This window comes from Gymnoscopelus braueri, assembly GCF_963280865.1.
Source record: "Gymnoscopelus braueri genome assembly, chromosome: 4".
NCBI lineage: Eukaryota > Metazoa > Chordata > Actinopteri > Myctophiformes > Myctophidae > Gymnoscopelus > Gymnoscopelus braueri.
The window spans coordinates 39,831,984-39,853,345 of NC_137605.1; the positions used below are offsets into that span (position 1 = coordinate 39,831,984).

The 21,362-nt window shown below is 40.8% G+C and overlaps 1 protein-coding gene across 1 annotated transcript in view; it reads right to left on the reverse strand.

The window, feature by feature from the left end:
- LOC308083154 (CUB and sushi domain-containing protein 3-like) overlaps window positions 1-21,362 on the reverse strand; it is a gene marked incomplete at its 5' end in the record, with an annotated part of 383,054 nt that overhangs the window by 268,895 nt on the left and 92,797 nt on the right. The window contains 9 exons of the mRNA XM_080425319.1: window positions 1,099-1,425; window positions 2,114-2,296; window positions 2,588-2,700; window positions 3,109-3,212; window positions 6,331-6,452; window positions 7,150-7,274; window positions 8,637-8,724; window positions 10,445-10,522; window positions 11,657-11,769. Coding sequence (XP_080281445.1) covers window positions 1,099-1,425; window positions 2,114-2,296; window positions 2,588-2,700; window positions 3,109-3,212; window positions 6,331-6,452; window positions 7,150-7,274; window positions 8,637-8,724; window positions 10,445-10,522; window positions 11,657-11,769 — 1,253 coding nt within the window. The remainder of the gene's footprint in view (window positions 1-1,098; window positions 1,426-2,113; window positions 2,297-2,587; window positions 2,701-3,108; window positions 3,213-6,330; window positions 6,453-7,149; window positions 7,275-8,636; window positions 8,725-10,444; window positions 10,523-11,656; window positions 11,770-21,362) is intronic.

A 21,362-nucleotide genomic window follows, 5' to 3' on the forward strand; every position in this document is an offset into this window, starting at 1 on the left:
CCATTATTCTATGAGTCCGAGGCAACAAAACGTACATGTTGTAGACAACAGACAACGGCTAACATTGCCCAATAAATACTTTCTCGCAAATATGTTTGCCCCACCACCCAAGCCGAAATAAACAAACAACCGAACTAACTAACAAAATACACTTCTCTTGTCTCTGAATAGCTTTGTAGATCTGTGCTGCCCCTAGTGGCGCATAGTGGTAAATCCCAGAAGTGATGCATGTCTAGCGTGATTTGTCGGACAGGCCAAATGAAAAATACTGATCTCAGTAGCAACTAACTGTACAGTGTTGGGCAAGTTACTTGTTATAGTTACTAGTTACTGCTCTCAAAAAGTAACTTAGTTATGCATTATAAAAGTAACTAGTTACGTTACTCTTTTGCTTCAAAATTAAGGTATACATTTTCATGTTACTGCAGCACGAGACAACAACTCTCAACTTTCATCTATTGTAGCTCTCTATGATGAAAACTAGTATATATAGGAATGTCTTCAACAACAACATTGAAACCATGTCTTTTTAGTTCTGCCTTGGCTTTAGACTGGAGCAGACAGCTCAACGTGATCTTGAACGAGCATGCGTGTTCCCGATCATGAACGCGTGTCTAATATTCAACATGGCTAAAAACCTGGTTTAAAAGGTTGTTTCAACCCATCGATGAATTATTTGCAGACGGTCAGAACTACAGGCATCTGAAGCAAATTGGGACTACCTTACTTTTTTTGGTACAATACAGAAAAAGGTAAGAATTGATTGAGCCGATCATCCCCTCTTCACAACACAACACTTTGAACACCGAGCGAGTAGTCATGTTGCTGCTCCGCAGCTGCAGCGAGAGGAGGGGGCTAGTGTAAGAGTAGAAGTCAGATTCATAATAAACCTTTCATTCTCTGAAGTTGTCGGCTATTTTCACTTAAAGTAACAAATTAAGTTACCATTCAAATGTCAGTAATTGTAACAGCGTTACCAATCTGGAAAACGTACCTAGATACAGTATGTTACTACAGTAATATTTTGTAACGTGTTAGTTCCAACACTGGTTGATAATAAGCAAGCATTGAATGAACCATTTATTTCAAACTACTCACTGCTGTAGGTGATGTTGAACCCTCGCCCAGACATGGAGTGATCAGCCTGGAATTCCAACTGCAAAACGTTGCTATTGGACGTCATGTGAGAAGGAACCTCGGCCCCTGAGAAGCGGCCGAGCATCATGGCTCCTGACTGGTCGCCATCTTTGATAGTAAGAAAGTCATACGGTGGCTCAAGATCAAAGTCATTGAAGGCCAGGTGGATTCTGGACCCGGGCTCGGAGATGATCAGCCACACACAGTTGAGGTTATTGCCGTAGCCTTCTGGGTAGTCGGGAGACAACACCGTGCCCATGGGCGCCGTGAAGTTGGAGAAACACGGGACTGACCGAGAGAGGCAGAAGTAGATTAGATTCAATATTTAATATTTAATAGTGCAATCAGGGAATTAATTTTGCAACAACTCTCACCTGTCACATTACAATCTATATTGTGGATTATACATTAACACAATCAGTGGAGCACAAACTCAGCATTTAGTAACTAGCTCTGCAATTAGGAGACAACAGTGTTCTCCTGGGTGCTGCTGAGTAGTTGGAGATTCATGAGACGGCAAGAGAGTGAGTGGATGGGTTGGTGTAAATGAAATACAGAAATATGTCCACACAGCAAAGCCACACACCGTCCCCAAGGGTACTACTGCTACATTACAGAAACTATAGATATCTGTTATGAAAATGGGTAATGTATTTTCTTCAGGTATATATCACAGAAGGTATTTTAAAACAAGCGTACAAAATACTCCCTCTCTTTCGTTTTAGCATTTTGTGCTGTGTTATATATACTGTACATTGATTTGTGTTCGAACAGATAAACCCAAACATAATGCAACAACCATATGTTATCATATTCCTGTTTAAGATCGGGTTGATGTCTGTTTAAACACATAAATGTCTTTAAAAGCCCATTCAACAACACAATAATCCCTCGTGTTATAGTGAACTTTAGTAATCGTTTCATTTCTTGGCACAGGGAAACAAGTGAGGGGGAAATAAATATGCTTTCAACTCACATATGCAGATGGGGATATTAGCGGACCACTGATTGTTGTTCTGGCACGTTATCATTCTCTCCCCAATCAGCTCAAATCCAAACTGGCATTCAAATCGCAGTACATCACCGTTTAAAAAGCCACTGCCGTCTTGGTAGCCATACAGAGGTGTTCCGGGGTCACCACAACTCTCTTTGTCAATTTCTGTGAGTGAGAGATGGATGGAAGAGAGGATGGGTGATGGGAAGGAGGCAGGGAGAAGGAAAGGAGGGGAAATAGGGGTAAGTTAAGAATTAAGTCAACCATTTTGACATTTTCTATTATCATTATCTATAAAACTCCAGGTAAAGATTGTGTCTGTGCGTCCTGGATCAAAACATTGTGGAAATGACAGACAGAGTGAAAGCTTATTGCTTGACTGGCTGTGACACAGACAGTCATCAGACATTGACACAGACACAGAGCGAGACAGTACGGCTTCCTAAGTCAGTGTACCTTTATAGTTGATCTTGAAGCCGATTGAGCCCACACTCTCATCAGACTGAAGATGAAGCCACATTTGATGGGACATGCTGACAATCAGGTCAGGGACAAAACTCCCTGTCAGTCTGCAGATAAGGGCCAAAGCAAAGACATACGGGTGTCAAAAGTCCCCCATCAAACGTCAAGCCTATACACAGCAGAAGTCACTAATCAAACATCAACTCAATACACACAGCAGTAATCTTTTAATGAAGATAACACGTTGACTGGCAATAAACGGAGATCTAAAGACCCTGTGTAAATACCGATGACACCAAATTTGTGTCATTTAATGTATCCGAAAATTCAGTTAGGTACAGAAAGGCTCCAATATACTGTAGTGTTGTATAAATTCACTTGATCTAATTTCCATTTTAATGGTCAAACCACGAGCACATAATACTGAGTTGCATTATAGGACAGTGTTATGAGTGTTGTTTTGTTTTTCATACTATGGTTTACTCAGTTGTACGTTTCATGGAGACAATACTTACACTTGTATTATCGTTTTTGAGTCACCTACTTCCGGTCCATCTCCGATCGTTAGGGAGTCATAGCCAATCTCCAAGTCAAACTCCTCAAAGTTGATCTGGATAACCTGTCATGAAATATAGGCCACTATTCAAAAACACTTGACTATGAAGGCATACGTGTTACATAATAATTATGTTTGATGTGTATAGACGTGTATAGTATATGTGTATAGACTATCTCATAGATGTCAATATAATATTTTTATTATATTGAAATAGACAGTCTACTCATCAAATGTCGTTTTCTGATTGACACATTCACTGACATTTACTCCCCTTTATTAAAATATAGGGTAAAACCTCATATAGGATAAGCAGTCATTCCAAATGATTGTCAAGTTGTATGATTGAACCATTCAGCATTTACAGCGTACACATTAAATTCCTTCCATACAAACAGCTGCTTATGTTCACAAACTGCCCTTGGAGACAGGTGTTTTTGGCGACGGCTTAACTGTGAGGGAAGCAAGTCTGTGTAGATAGAATATGTAATACCTTATACATATTTCAACCAGGCAGCATAGGGAACAACGCTTTAGCTCAGACAATAACATAAAACCCCATCCACCTTTATTTCCCTCATCTCATAATCCAAATGGCTGCATTTTACATACATGCAAGCACTTTCATTTGATGAATTATGCAGAAACTATCCGTAAATCTCAAATCGTGAGTGGAATAGATAGAGAATGGGAGCCAAACATTGAGCACAAATCCACCCATACTGCATCTGTTTTTCTAACTCAGACAGCAAAGCATACTGTACTCCATATCAATCCTCAACACCCCCGCATACAAAGGACACAAACAACCTCCAGAGAGGAATAACCACCACTGGCATGGCTTCAGATTCACTCGCACAAATCAAATATGGAGAGGCAGTCATGGTGGGATACAATTTCAGAATTACTATTGGCCATATATTCATATTATATGAAATATAATAGCTTTATTAAGAGTCAAATGTACATAAAATAAAACAAATGCAGTGCTAAATGGTGCTAAGCAGAATGAAACTGTTATCTCGGCCTATTCTTTGGTGATATGGAACTGCGACGAACAGAGGTGCTGTAAAGACATCTGTTGATCTGCATGTGTTGATGCCAGCAAAAGCGAATGATGATCGCCAGCTCCTAATCTTTGGCATCCCACGATCTCTGGCCATGGGGAGGACAATACCCACAGAATATGCATGTATAACAACCTCATTACAATCCACGCCTAAGCATAATTACCATCATAACACTAATGGACAGATTCAGTGCCAAGTCAATGGCTTGTTTGTCTAGGCGAGGCACATCAGTGGTCGACTACGGCACTTGCCTGTCCTTGTGATTTCAGAATGAACATTTGTCGGATGTGCACTCTTTATTAGCATGACTGCTCTTTATTGATCACAGTGACTGGGTCTATATGGTACAGGACCCAGTCAGATGTAGAAGAGTGCAGGAGTGCGTATGGAAAGGCTATTACAAGCTCAGCTTTGACCTCTCGGCTTTGGGGATGGGCCAATAACATTCAGCGGTTATTTCTCTCCGTTTCTGTACCATTAAGTGCAGTCGGGTGAGGTCGGTGGTGAAGTGAGAGCTTCCATCACTTCTATGCACCGACGTATGTAAAATAAACGAATGACGAAGTGTGAACCTAAGCCATCCAGACATATAATGTATTAGAGTTAACCTTTATTCATCCTGGGAAAACCTCATCAAATACTGTAGATATATTCATTAATAAATACACAAGAAGCCTGGATAAATGATCTGCTCCACAGAGGGAATGTACTCTAATGTTCAAAGGTGAGGGTTCAAGTGTTTAGAGACGAGAGATGCAGTACAATTACTGTACATCCATACGAACTAATGAGGTACTACTACCCTTGTTTGTACGAGCATGAATATAGCTCACTTAACCTTTCTTAATTAAGCTCCTCACTTTATCACTATCACTTTATAGGTATATATATACAGTATGTTAACTGTATTGATTTGACAAATGGTACAATGTTAAGTCATGTAAATAACCTGCTCAAATGTCAATGTTAAGGCTCTAATGTTAATGACAGTGGAGAGTCAACCATCTATAACCTTGTAAATCATCTTATTTGCATGTACCGTATCAGGTAAAATACCAATAATTGGATGTTAAATCGATACCATGACCATGGCATTAGTATTTACTTTACATCAATTTCACTTTATTATACAGGATCAACTAAATAATACAAATATTTCACTTTATATGCAATGAATCTAGAATATATGTATTAAGTTTTACTTTTTAAATTATATTACGGGGAAAATTTTGGAAAAACGTTTTCCACTGTATTCTTTTTTGATGATCCCTGAATGCCAGATAATTCCCTTAATATTCTGGAGGTTGAAAAGCAAATATATTATACTGTATATATATTTTTTGTATCCATTGTCACATGGATGTCCAATGTCTGCATCTGTATCTACATGGGAAACGATTTTATTAACCACTGAGTTTAGATGTCAGATGTTGAGGTAACTGAAGATTAATTCATACTTCAGCGTACATTTACCACATCGCTCACCAAGAATACTGGTAACTGATTTCCAGCTGGAAAACATGAGCCACAAGGCTCCACTCTTTTGAGCCAGGATATAATGCAATTCACAGACCTCGTTTCTGGGGGTGCCCAGAAGGCACTGCAGTAATACTGTTTGTTATTAAAGTACTCAGCCGCACAGGAGCTCAACGTGGGGTTTGGGGACCCCCAGGATTTACACGTATAGAATTTTATTGCATAGATTAGGGTACCAGAGCTAAAACAAAAATCGTATCAAATGGGGGTTTGGGACCTGATGGTAAATGGAAAAAAATTGTGCATTTATATAGCGCTTTTATCCAAAGCGCTTTACATAGATTGTGCATCACATTCACCCATTCACACACACATTCATACACCGATGGCGGAGGAAACCATGCAAGACACCAACCTGCGCATCGGGAGCAATTAGGGGTTCAGCGTCTTGCTCAAGGACACTTCGACACTAGCTCTGGGGGAGCCCCCCAGCCCGGGATCGAACTGGGAACCTTGCGGTTTCCAATTCACTCTACCCGGCCACTCTACCCCTGAGCCACTGCCGCCCCCTGATGCATATCAAACTGGGTTCCTTGAAATTAAAAAGGTTGAGAATCACTGCTCTGCAGCATTACCTTGTTTGGATCACTGGCAGAGATGATCCACACACACTGGGAGTTGCTCTCATATTGGATGGGGAAGTTAGGGGACGTGAAGGTCCCAGACGGCCCATGGAGATTTGACCCACATGTTTTCACTGCAACAATCAAAAGACAAATATTACGGGTTGAAACCTTGTATGTCCAAAACCGTTACTTTTCAGGAAATGGAAAAAAGGAACCTGTGTTCCAATGGATCCATTGTAGTCATTAAACCCAGAGATTTCCTTCTTTTTTTTACCTAGATGGCCCTAATAAGCCATCATATCATTATTTAGTCACAAGCTCTTGTTAAATATTTTTAATTGGTTCAATATTTATAAAACCCACAGACCAGGCTTAACCGTTTTCAAAAATAGTGAAAACAGCAGATCTACAAGCTCACAATGTGTCGAAACGTGTTGTAATTGCTTTGTCATTTTATTTTTATTTTTGTGGGTGGGGAGTGTTAACTCCTCTAACTCATAATACACCTTGATCAAAAAGGTGTTTGGAAAATCAAGTAGCCTAATAACACTGGCACTGACGATAGACAGCCTATGTGTTCAGCATGTGTGCAGAGAGGTGTCCATTAGCAGCGTTTCTATGAATCACATCCAGACAGGTGCTCGGGGTATTATGGAACGTTTAAAAACACAACCAAAGCCTTCTTTGTTATGAAAAAGTGGAGTGCTGCGGCAGAGCCTTTCATACATAATTAACAGAACTGAACTTTCCTCTATCTGCATAGGGCCTACATCCAGCGGCAGTGCCTTAATCAAACAGCTTTATTAGCTCTCCAGAAACCCCACTCACCCTTGCAGACAGGCCTGTGGTCGCTCCAAGCAGCAAAGACCTCTGCCACGCGTTGGCAGGTAATCGTTTTGGAGCCCTGCAGCACATGGTCTTCGTCACAGGTGAACTGAGCAGTTGCTCCGATGCTGGAGAGATACCAAATATCACAGTCAGAGAAGCAATCGTTTCCAAAGAAAAGCCCTGAGGCAATTCCCATTTATTTCTCCGTTACATTTATCTTGGATTACATCTCAATATATTGAATCCATCCCATGAATGAAGTGCGTAACATTACCATACTGCTGGTTCAGACAGAGCAACCTGTACTCCTCGTAATGGCTACTGAGAAAACCTAGCAAGGTTTTAATGTGTCCATACTTGAGTGCCAAGTGCACACTGTAGATTACAACAGTACCGGAGCCCCTTTGAGTGCAGCACAATAGGGATGCTCATGAGAGAGAATGCGGTGTCTGTGCATTAAAAAGGGAAGGCAAACTCTAGGTCTCCAGTCCGGCAGGGACTGGAGATTGGACTTAATTGCGGCAGCTAACTAAATCTCAGGCCCCTGCCTGCCTGCTCCATTCCAGCACTCATGCAGAAGCTGGTAAGATATAACCGACCCTCAGGCTCCTCTTGCTCTGAATACTGATCAGTGAGGACACAAGTGCTATTAAGTACTTGCCACTTTGAAGGCTACTTTGGAGAATGTTTTATATATCTATGTATTTCTCTCTAAGGCAGTGTTTCTGAAACCAAGGGTCTCTATCCAAAATGGGTCGCTGGCCTGTTTCTGCACAGTAAGATCCTGAGTGTTATTTTATCCATTTATAACACTGAAAGTGTACAAATGTAACCAAATGAACAATTTCGGTTACATTTGAACACTCAAGAGTTGAATTAGCATTTAGGATTTAGGACAGTGTAGTGAGGTCCCATTAGGTGAAAAGGTCCAGCATACAGTTTTAACTGTATTTTTAGTGTCCATTTTGTTTATAAAACTGAATATTCCATTTGTTTTCAAAAAGTGAAAATATTTTATTATATATGTCTGCAATTTTTGAATTGGAAAGAAAGTCTTGTTTTCTTTAAATGTATTTACAGCATGTCAATGTAAATTTACGAAAATGGGCTGTATTAACAAAGGATTTTTCAATTGCAGTAAAGGATACGATGGTATGTGAATATGATATAATGGATATTACTGTTGAATTGCAATTCAAAGTCAGTCAACTTTCCTGTTACACTGTAAAATCCTTAGTTTTAATAAATCCATTAGTAAATCCATTAGAGAATGTACAAATGAACAAATCACAAAATCACGAATTTGTGATTTTACTGTGTACCACCAAGTGGACCAAAGATATGATGTGTGATTGTAATTAAATCAAAGTTTTGAATTTGTTTGCTTGCATGAAGGAATATAACATCCTTCCCGTAAGCAATCCTCTATGGACCATCAGCTCTGTCTGGACCCCTTTACTTCAGTTCTGTGATGTGTGTCAACTCACCTGAAGTTAGAGCCTGTCCGTTTGCCATTCTCAGGCTCCCCTGGGTCTGGGCAGTAATTGGACACCTGTTTGATCCCTCCCTCATTCACTGTGTGAGAAAGACAATAATCGTCAATGTTGTAAGTCAGAATCACCTTCATCGCCAAAGATAGACACAGCCAACGTATTAAAAACAGTTGAATGGGTGCTTAAATACTTCCTGGAAGACCATTCAAAACGCTAATGCCTGGTAAGAAACATATGGTTGCAGTAATTATGTAGATAGGCAAATTGACCCCATCTATCAAAGTCAGAGGTCTTTTATTGCCACTTGTGGTGTTGTGAATGCACACACTCTCGTTGACCGTTATCAAACTGAATGCAACACCCGACTTCTCTCTTCCCCGAGCTAGACAAAATGGAAAGAATCTATCTGAGTCCAACAGGGACTAAGAGGATTAAATAACCTTCAACTACATTACAGGAGCCACAATAATCACTCAGTGGGACTCCCCATACATACTAATGGTTTAAGTACCCTCGATTAAGCTTTGTGGATAGGGTGAAATATACAGCCTTCGCTACACTGCAAAAGTACAGCCAAGGCTTGGAAGTGGAATAAAAGTTGGCTGCATAAGTACTGTATGTGTACTGTGTGCGTGTGCATGTGTGTGTGTGGGTGTGAATGTGTGCGTGTGTGGACATTAAAGAGCCCCTATCTTTCTCACACAGTATTTTCTGGGAATCAAACAAATCATGCGCTGCAAATGAAATTCATGAAACATGTGCTATCATAACTTTGCAGTAAGACATCACACACCAGCAACCAAGCAGATCCGGAGGCGTTCATTCTTTTTCATTTAGGAAGTTCATTAGATTTGCAGTTAATTGAGGGCGAGTAATAATAGTGTTATGGGTTCAATTATACAGCGTGAACATGGCTCACGTGGCATTATGTCAAACAAGGCATATGTGCCACCTCCTTATAGTCCCCTTTTTAGGCATACAGTACACTGCGTAGGAGAACAGATGATAAACCTTTGCCTTATTCATGTCTCAGCGCAAAGTCACATCTGTGACACACAAGGTAATAAAGATTACAACTTCTTGTCACTAAAGTGTTTAGCACATTGTGTCGTTTCATATAAGCTTTTGAGTTTCCTGAAAAGCTTATGTTAATGACAAAGCTCAGCAAGCTATTAGAATGCATTCACCTCAGTCTGAAGTGTACACAATTCATCTGCCAAGTAAGTGGTCACTCAGCCTTGATTACTGCAGTGTGTGTGTGTGTACTGTATGTGTATGTGTATGTGTATGTGTATGTGTATGTGTATGTGTGTGTGTGTGTGTGTGTGTGTGTGTGTGTGTGTGTGTGTGTGTGTGTGTGTGTGGAGGTATGTGAATGCAGGTCATACTGGTCATACTGTGAAATCCTGAGTGTTAGTTTAACTAACAATTAAATTAACACAGAGGATTTTACCGAGTATGCAATAATGTGATGTATTGCTTAGGCTGGACAGAGTGAAACACAGTGAATGAATGGCTGAGACAGAGAGGGGGAACTTTAAAGAGGTCGCAAGATATTGAAATTATGATTTTTGCTGCAACGTACAGTCTAGTCCTGGGTCCAGAGACTTGGGGGGAAATAGGTTGTCAGAAAGACAAAAGACTGCACTTCTGCAAAATCTAGTACTGTAGCGTAATGCCTTCACCAAATGATGCAGCAACGAAAGAGACGAGAACGAAAGAAAGACCCAGAACACAAGCCCTGAATAAACAAAAAAGTCCAAACAATGAAAACATTTGCATAAGAAAAATAAAAGACTTACTCAAAGAGAGTTTGTTAGTGTTGTCCTTTCCCGGTAATAATTTTACCCCTCTGGATTTAAGCTCTCCAGAGCTTTTCACTGGTTGAGAGCAATAAAAAGAATCCATTAGATAAAAGAAGTTACAGTATTAGATGTGAGAAGATACAGTACAAGTGTTTCTTTCTCTGAATAAAGCTTGGTCATTATAGAATTTGCTATTGGTGTGCTTCCTTTTTCATAGGAAATGCAGCCATGCAATTTCCAAACTAGCTTGTTCGGATAAATAGACATGTTAAACAAACTCGATTGAAACTATTGATTGAAACTATTTTTTTGTTTTATAGACTGTACGGGGGAAATACATGGAATATATGTCACACAGAAAGAATCAAAGAACAGCCCAAGGACTACAACACTGAATTTCTACATGTATAATTTATCACAACATGGTGCAGACTTCACACAAAAGCCAGGTGATGCAAGCGAGTGACATAACCTTAGGCGGACAAAAGAATAGCCAAAAGCAATGAGGGATGAGTGAAGCAAAAACAAGGTGATTTGGATTTGCAAGCATTGGGATGATCCCCCTTCCTCTGGACTGTCACTTTGAAATAAGTGATTAACTCTTGTTAATCTTGTTGCTTGTCGTCCCTACAGTAGGTTACAAAAAGTGTGTCCTTGATACCATGAATGACTAACACACAGGGGTAAATTGTTTGAGTAGAGCACAACACTCCTGAAGGAGATGAGTGTGTGATTTTTCATGCAATTGATTTTATGTCGTCGTTTACAATGGGCTGCCACACATGCATGCTACCGGAAAGAAAACTCTTTATAAAGCCTTTTATGGTGACGGTGCACAATTTCATGTTTGGTTTGGGGCTGTCCTACTACTGGCTATCTTAAGTACATTATATACAGTATACCATGTTGAAAGTCATGCCAGAAGACACCGTGAGGGTAATGGGTTATCGAGCCACCCAAGCTATATGTTTTTATAAGCAGGAAAACTGTGTACAGTATCTCTTAAATATTTTATGAAGGGCTTTTGATGTCAGGGGTTTGCAGCAGAAAGAACCTTCATACAGCCTTACCCTTCATCAGATTCATGATATTCAGTTGACAAAAGATCAAAAACACAATTACAATATATTTTCCCCCCACAACAGTCCATTTTTTGCTCGAGTAGCAGGACCTCTATTATGATTTGCAAATGAAGTAATCATCTCTTACCTTGATACTGAGACCTGAAGCCTTTGTGGCGGTGGTTGCTCTCTGTCACATAATGCAGCCGTAGCCAATTTTTGTTGCTGATGATGGGTGCAGGGATATTCACTCCAGATAGCCTGGGTGTGAAGAAACAGAGGAGAAAGCAGAGATATGACATCCTCTTTAATCGTACTGCAACTAGCTCCCCGGCCATCGTCGCTCTTGTGGCTGCAGAATTTAGGACGATAAAAACGGAATGTGTCTCAAAGATCCAGGGGTAAAAAAAAGCATGACTGAATAAAATCAAGAAGATGACAAGAATTAATTACTAGATTGTGATTGATAGATGTAAAAAAATATATATCGGAGGCGCCGTGTCATCATTTTAGGGGAAGCAGTGTGTTCTTCTCCTACTGTACTATTGTGATGACTGTGAGAGAACAGTTAGTGCCCTAGAAATTATGATCAGCTTGTCCCTGAAACCCAGAAACAACTCCTCCTTACTCTCTCTGTGCTACATGTGTGTGTGTGCACGAGCGAGTGTGCGTCCGTCCGTCCGTCCGTCCGTCCGTCCGTTCGTCTGACTGAGTGTACATGCATAGATGGATGGATGGATAGATAGATAGATACGTGGCACACATTAATGTCAATAATGTGTATGACAGGTAGCCTAGCATCAGACACATACTACAGTTTGTGCTTCTGTGTGTGTCTGTGTGTGTGTGTGTGTGTGTGTGTGTGTGTGTGTGTGTGTGTGTGTGTGTGTGTGTGTGTGTGTGTGTGTGTGTGTGTGTGTGTGTGTGTGTGTGTGTGTGTGTGTGTGTGTGTGTGTGTGTGTGTCTGTCTGTGTGTGTGTGTGTGTGTGTGTGTGTGTGTGTGTGTGTGGTTGCACTTCTGCATGCATGTGTCTGTCTGGGGCTATCCGTCTGTCTGTGCAATTTAGAGTTCAATATCACTTCAAGTATTATCCAGTGCATGACCATCACATTTGCAACGGTCTATAATCATGGGGACTCAAGGCTGCCAGGGGCCTCCTCATTTATCTGGTTAACCAGCTCAGGCTTTTATCTAATGCCTTGCAATCCGTGTAGGCGTGTACCCAACTGGACTTCAGTCAATAGCACAAAATGCCTATCAAGCAAAGGTTTGGGACAGGCTAAGAAACAACTAGAGCCAGACCGATCGTTTTGGTTCATATATTGGCCATTATTTGACTGCTTTGACGGCATCTGTGAAAAGCAAACTATAATTGCTTTGGAAAATGTTCTGCAGTAGTAATGCCAACTGTATACCATGAATCGTAGACAACGACAGATGCTAGGTTCATTGACAGATGCTACGTTCATTGACAGATGCCAGGTTCATTGACATATGCTGGGTTAATTGTTTACCCGTGTATCTTTCTTTGAGGCACTACATTGTTCTATTTGTGCCTATTTACCTTGTTGTTTGTTGACTAGAGTTCATGCTTACTCTGCTAATTCCGATCTCGCACTTTCAAGTTGCTCAAGAGTGTTTGTAAATGAATTTGTAACGAACACCAGTATGGTCCTTTAACACAACCATACTGCACAGTAGATTACACATAGTGTATACCCACACACTCGCTTTATCTCTCACTCACCGATATGGTCCTTTTAGATGTGTGTGGTGGACTAACTTGAGTTTGTATAGTTGGTCGTATGATGCAAAAAACATATTGTTTTCTTTACTGTATTTGACATTAGACTTGTCATTTCAATAACACTACTGGTGCCTGGTATTTCAATTTCACAAGTGAACAATTCATGACCTCAGAAAATGTTAATGAAAGATATTTGTCAGGTGGGGATTACAAGTTCTCATGTGCCCTATGTCTCCTCAATCAACGACCCGAATGTGATTTTTGAATGCACTTATTCAAATCCCAAACTAGAGTTAAAGCTAATTGATTTCACACAAAAGCTGACCTTTTCTCACTTGGCACACTGAAAAAATGCTAATGACAGAATGACATACAGCAGACAAAATCTAAAAAGGCAGCCTTTTAGTCAACTGGGCTATTCATATTTACCATCAAATATGAGCACATTTATGGTGGCATACCTGGTTTCATCTATTACAAGATGGATGGGGAAAATAACAAAAATAGACACTGTACAGATGTGTGTCTGTGCGTGTGTGTGTGTGTGTGTGTGTGTGTGTGTGCACACGGGTATGTGTGTTTTTCCAAAAGGTTTCAAAAATAGCAAAAATTGCCGATCTAAAAGCTCACAACGTGCCGCATCACAACACGTTGTGAGCTTGTACATCAGCAATTTTCGCTATTCACCATACAAGAAGTAAATAGGAATTAAATGGTTAACATGTCTGAAAAATACAAGTGTGTGTGTGCACGTGTGCGTGCGTGTGTCTTAGCTTTTGTCAGTTGTCAGATGTAAGAAGGGGGGCTTCAAGGAAAAAAGGTTGGGAACCACTGGCCTAGGGGATCTATACGGCATATTTGGTTTAAACATCAATAGCACTTGATGTCCATTGATGTATAAAGCCATTGATGACAATTTGCATATTGTCAAAATAGCTCCAGATGTACTGTACACACTGCCCTCACTCCCCTATGAGAGGAAGAACAAACGCATGTGAATGCTGTTTGTGGACTGCAGCACAGCATTCAACAATATAGATCCTACCAGACTGGACACAAAGCTCAAAGATCTGGGCCTACAGCTGGATACAGCACTTCCTATCGGGCTGCCGACAGGTGGTGAGAATGATTGCGTGGCGAGCCCTCTCCACTACGCCCTGTACATACACGACTGTGTGGCCACGCACAGCTCAAAGGTCATCATCAAGTATGCTGTCGACACGACGGTGATGGCCCTGATCGACAATGACGACGAGATGGCCAATAGGGACGAGGTCAGAACACTGACCCTATGGTGCCAGGGGAACAACCTCACTGTCAATGTCAACAAGACCAAGCAGCTGAACGTGGATGTCAGGTCGGTGAGTTGTTAGAGAACACGGCCCTATACTATTCACATTGATGACGCCACAGTCAGAACGGGTCAGTGATTTCAAATTCCTTGGAATACACATCTCGAGGACCTCAATTGGGCCACACACACACACCACATTAAGAGAAAAATAAATAGGCCCAGCAATGCCTCTACTGCCTCCTTCACTTGTACAAATTCAGGGTGAGCCACCGCATCGCCAGGGCATTCTACAACATCATCATCGAAAGCATCCTGACGAGTGGCGCCACCACTTGTTCCTTCTGCATGCAATATGGCTTCTCTGAGATGACTTTTTGGCATGAATACCACTAGCCATAACACCAGACTTCTGTTTTATACATGATGCTCCATTTATAAATGTATCTATATCTTTTAAAGGAGCTACACCATGATTTTTTCCTTCTTTTTTGTGTGTTGTTAAAATGTCACCAACGAGGAAGTCTGGCAAAAGATCAGCCAAGCCATCGGCCCACATGACCTGCTTACCACTGTCATAAAGCTAAAACTGAGGTGGTACGGACACATCACAAGATCCTCAGGCCTCGCAAAGACCATCCTGCAAGGCACGGACTGACTTGAAATTCAGTGAGGCAATGAGAGCTGCCGAGGACAGAGAGGGATGGAGAGAGCTGGTCAACAGATCGTCTATGTTGCCCCAACGACCTCCGGGGTTATGGGATAGGTGAAGGTTTATGTACTTTATGTGCACTGCAGCTCTCCGGACCCTGATGCTGGATAGGAAGGAGTGGAGGGCGGCGATCCATGAGTCCTGAGTTGGTGTCTTCTAGTCCGCACCCTCATATCACATGTGTTTCTTAAATTCTCATTTCCCTATTTTTACTCTTTCTTTGACTGCAATGCAGAGATCCTGCGCAAACAAGAATTCTACCCACATTTACCGTATAACTGTGATATGGCAATAAAGTCTGATCAATCAATCAATCAATCAATTAATCAAGTAAATTCCATGGCAAACCAGCCAGACTGCCAAAGTGTTGGACGTACAGACTGTGCAGTGTGCAACTAACCAACCGAAATAGACAACCTTATGTTGCCTCTGCTAGCTTGGCTAAAACAGTACTAGCTCAGGTTAACATACTGTAATTGTTGTTAAAGCCCGAAATACATAACATTTTATTTCTCTTACCCAGAGTGCTATCTATCCATCCAGATAGTTTCGGTATTATTTGCAGAGGTTTGGATATGTCTACTATCACTCAATGCTCACTGCATTTGGTTTGTGCTGCTCAAAGCGTCAAAAGATTATATTTGGAAAACTCAACAGCAATGTCTCAGAAATCATAACACAGTTACTGTCTATCACGTTACTGTCTATTGCGTCACACAAGTGCTGGCAGCTACATCCATGACTGGCATACATTCTGCGTGGAGATAGACAGTTGGCGGGCATACTTCGGTAGAAAATAGTTCTTACTAAATCCTTTCATAACTAGGTCTGTGGAATATCTTGAGTGACCATGTCATGATTTCTGAAAAAAAGAAAAGGAAAATATTGCTGTTGAGTTTTTCAAATCTAATATTTTGACAGCATTGGAATTACAGGTAGGAGGAAATAATATGTTATTTTTAAGCAGTGCCAGCTGCTTCAACAAGTGACTGTGTGTGTGTGTGTGTGTGTGTGTGTGTGTGTGTGTGTGTGTGTGTGTGTGTGTGTGTGTGTGTGTGTGTGTGTGTGTGTGTGTGTGTGTGTGTGTGTACGTGTAGGGGTGCGTTTGTGTGTGTGTGTGTGTGTGTGTGTGTGTGTGTGTGTGTGTGTGTGTGTGTGTGTGTGTGTGTGTGTGTGTGTGTGTGTGTGTGTGTGTGTGTGTGTGTGTATGCATGCGTGTATGTCTCTACTGTATGTCTCTATGTAGCATGAACGCCTGCAACTGATAACAACACAAACTGGGCGGCAAAGCGCGGCACTCACGCACACACACACACTGGCTGGCCCCTCTCATAGAAACACATGCATAACACACACACTCAAGACAAACACAAGCATGTGCATTCCATAGCCTCTCTCTCCCTCCCTCCCTCCCGCTGTGTTCTCCGTGACATGATCAGGCCCGGATTTATAGGAGTTGAGGCCTGTGGGCTAGAGTAAATTTCGAGGCCCCCCTGGCACGCATGTACGCGCGCGCAGCGCGCGCGTGCATGTGCACCCCGTTCGCGCACGCGCGCAAAATAATTCGGGTTTAATTCGGTTATTTCGGTCCAAAAATATGTACTCCTTGAAGTGGAGTAGTATACATATCAATTTGATCATAAAAAAAAATATATATTATATATATATATATTTTTTTATGATCAAATTGATAAGTATACTACTATACTATATATATATATATATATATACATTTTACACCGGGACACGGGACACAGGAAGGTCTGACTTTTCTCAAATGTATATATTAGATATATTAGATAAGTCTATTTAAAGAAGACAATTTGTGCATTGCACAATGCAATGCTCCAATTTACACACGTCAGTTTTATTCATCGATTACGCAGGAAATAATGAACTGATTACAAAAATATAAAATTCTCTCTAATCAGTAACATGTAGGTGATACTTATGTCTATCAAATGTGGTTTTATTGAAAGGCAATCAAAGTCCAGATCTTGGAAGCCAACCATCGGGTGTGTGTGCTTCATGTAAAATCCCCTCAGTGCGGCTCCAGAGTTGTTGCCAGAATTTGCAAGAAATAAGCAGCCAGGTCTATGAAAACAAGCCTAAAAGAAGCGACTATGATAGGCCACATGAGCACTTCAAACCTATGTCGTCCATTAAACAATGTGCATATTTATATATGTTGGTTATAGACCATCTACAGTACAAGCTCACAACCGCGGGTAAGGGAGGTGTCCCAGAATAGCAACTTTTGCGGGGGAACGCCCCTTGCCTACTCCTAAATCCGATATTAGTGGCTTTAGCAACTTGAACCTGGAATGGGGCCCTAAGACTCCTTGCTATACCTGCACCGCTTACTTCAACATCTGATTTGCTTCAAGTGCCGCTGTTGAGCAGCCTATTGAAATGAATGGACAGGAATTTAACATTGTTATTCTAGTTCATATATAGTTCAATTAAATAAACTCAAAGGCACCACTTACTTCATACTGGGTGTTATTGTTTTGTATATCAGGTGATCTAACCCATTGATACCTGGAACGCATCTGTGTCACTTTAGATGTCTTTGGCTATTCAAAAATAGCAGATCTACAAGCTCATAGCGCGGCACCGAGTGCCGCGCTACGAGCTTGCAGATCTGCTATTTTTGAAAAATCGTGATTTTTTTTTTTTTTGATTTTTTTTCAAAAAACTGTTAGGATTTAGATTTTTTTAAAGAATCGCCTCAGGTCTTAATGGGTTAAGCCATTAAGACCTGGAACGCTTCTGTGTAATGTTTTTATTTGAGCTAAAAAGCCTTATTTTACACTTTGGCTATTCAAAAATAGCAGATCTAAAAGCTCATAGTGCGGCACCGAGTGCCACGCTACGAGCTTGTAGATCTGCTATTTCTTTTAAATCGTGAAAATGTGTGCAAATCTTTGAATATATATTGTTTTAAAGCGAACATTTTTTACGAATGAACTTAGAACTTTAGAACTTAGAAGACATTTTGTAGAATCGGCTTCAGGTCTTAATGGGTTAAGTGATGTACCAACATTGTTTTCTGTCTCATTGAGCACCATGATGTGATAAGAAATAATATACGTGAAATATTAAATAGTTTGCCATCAGCTATGTTGTGATAAACTTTTGGACTGTTTTCAACTCGCTGCCTATTAGTGCCTAATATTATTTACTGTATGACTATATAATATGATTTCTACCTTTCATTCTCTTTTCACTTACTGTTTGAAAGACAAATTATTCGAGGTATGTGCACTGCCAAGGCTCCAGAAAAAAAGTTTAGCAATAAGTGAGTAGTTTCATGTATTTATGTATGCATTTATTTATTTGGTGCTGTAATGCTGCTTACTTTTTGTATCTCTCCCAGTACATACTGAGTGACAAAGGATGAGGAAGTCCAATTGGAAAAATGGACTACTCACATTATTCAAAGCAAATTTCTATCTCTGCAGAGTCACTTTGGCTGTCTATTTGTTCCTTCATAGATATGCAATATGGCTTCTCTGAGATTACTTCTTGGCATGAGTGTAGTGTTTTTATGTGCTTGGCTTCATCCAAGTTTTAGCTTCCCCCACAGTATCGATTTGGACTTTTCAAGGACTAACAGTGAATTTTAATACAGCTACTGATTGTACTTTCATACATTTTCCTAGGCAAAAATCATCCGTCGTCAACTAGCTAAAATTAAGTTGGACACACCCCCAAGGCATTTGCAGCATGCACTTTAGACCTTGCGCTATAGATAGTCTAAATAGGGCCTATAATGTCATACGGGTATTGATATACAACATGATGAAGGCATTATGGCTTACAGAAAACTCTCAAACCACCATTATAGCAGCTTTGGTGTTATGAAGGTGTCTATAAGTGATTAAGTAAGTAGGTCGGAGAGGCTTATTTTCGGTATCAGCCAAGTGTCTATAGTGCATTATAGATAAAGCACCATCAAAACGCTAGTGTATTAGTTCCTATGTCAGGTAGCAAGGTTAGCTTTGGGCCTGATGTTCAATTCTCAGTATACAAGGTACTTTATAGTGCCCTTGTGCAAGATCTAACTCTTTGATGGCCTGTTCTGTGAGCTGCTTCTCAGACATGTCAAATCAAAGACTTAGAAATAAAGGTGCCCAGTTCCCCTCTGGCTTGCTTCAGAAATAGGAGGGTTATGGGTAAAGCTCTGCAACAGATAGTTGGCAATTTGTTCAAATTTAACAAGGAAACTGAGGAACAAGAGAATTAGTTTCCCCCCTTCACCTACAGTACACTTTTTTTTTACAAAACCTATAACAAGACATGTTGCTTTAAAGAGGTGGTGCCATGGTTTTGCACTTTTTCTGTTTTTCATGTGTCTATGAGGTTGATAGAACTTTATTAAGCCCCCTGGTGGTGTTTTTATGGTGTTTTATGTCTTCTCTGACTACTTTGAGTTTCTTCCTGGAGGCTGAAACCTTGAGGGTCAAATGTGCCAATAGAAAAACAGCGCTTTAGTGACAGTAAAAACATGCCCTCCCCCTCATTATCATAACACAGCAGGTGTGGGCATGAGGAGGAGGAGGGACTAGGACAGGTGGGTGGTGCTAAGGTGGTGGAGGAGGTGCTAAGGTGAGAACCAGGTATACTTAATGAACTGGAGGCGTGTCCACATAAAAACAATTTTAACAATTTCTGTACACTTTTTTGAAAAAAATCTTCCTCCTAGTATAACCATAATACCTGATGATTATGTTTTAGGGGGGGGGGGGGGAATCACTGAAAATCACGGCACCCCGTCTTTAAGAATAGTGTATTGTGTAACAAGGGAGAAGACACTGCCCTTCATCCCTCTTTAAATAATTTCTAGGCAACATGCCTTTATTGCCTGCCTTCTGTACCTCATGTCACTGTACAAAATCAGGGGATTAACTTCAACACAATGAGCTGCTCACAGCATATTAAACGTCTTCTTGCCTTAACTAGCCTGGTGGCAAACCTAGGTCAATTATCAAGTCACATTTCTGCAAGTGTATTTTGCATTTACTTTAAAGGGACTACACCATGAATTTAAAAAAATATATATATATTTAATATCATATTGTTTATGTCCCTGAAACGTTTTTCAAAAGGTTTGAGCCTAAATCAAGCCTCAGATATACTCATTCCAACTAACTTCTCTCTGGCTTATAAAGCACTTTCACCTGCAAGTTTGTATGCATGTTATCTCCTGGTTCTGTGTGGGAAAAGTAAAAAAAAAAAAAAAAAAAAACGGGAGGGATTGTTCCGTGACGTCACGTCAGGGACCAAATCAGTTTGGCCTGTTTTGAGACCAATTTACTGAAAACCCCAGATTTGCTGTGAAAGCCTGAGTGTTCAAACTGGGGTATTTTGGGGGATAGAAGAGAGGTAGGGGAGACCAAAAACACACAAAAAATAAGAAAAAGTAAAAATTCATGGTGTAGTCCTTTAAACTGCCTAGAGCGCTAGATTGGCTGTGCACTTTTGGAACATTTTGATTGGTTCATTTTTCCCAGACAGGATTAATCAATCCCAGAAAAAAAGTAATTCAATGTATCTCTCATGGTAATTTGGCTAAAGCAGGGAATTTGGCTGATGGGCACCGTAGGCCTTGCTTTGACCTACCTTGAATGATTATCTCCACCAGCTGAAGGCAGGGCAAAAGATATGGTTTCACCCCTGTGTTTGTCTGTGTGTCTGTCCCTCAACGAAAATGTTATTTCATATTTTGTGAATGCGTTACAGCAGACGTACCATCCCTCCAGACTGCAAGAGGAAGGAGAGGCCCATGATGTCCCCGTTCATAAGGAAGTGCTGCTATCAGCTTAGTCTCACGAGCCAGACTGTTGCCTCCCACAATTTTTGAATGCTTCCGTCATGCAGTCTGGAGCACGGAAGCTCTGAAAACTATCCGGAGGAAAAGCGGATGTGACGCCTCCTCCCCGCTTCTGTTTCAAATTTGACCTACAGTAGGGCCTAAATATAAATAGTCAAAGCATATCTGGCTTGCTCTTTGGCAGAAATGGGAATTACAGCTTCCTTTCTCTGCTTTCAGGAGGTGTAGTTCTAGAATCTATATTGCAGTAGGAGATTGTGGAATAGT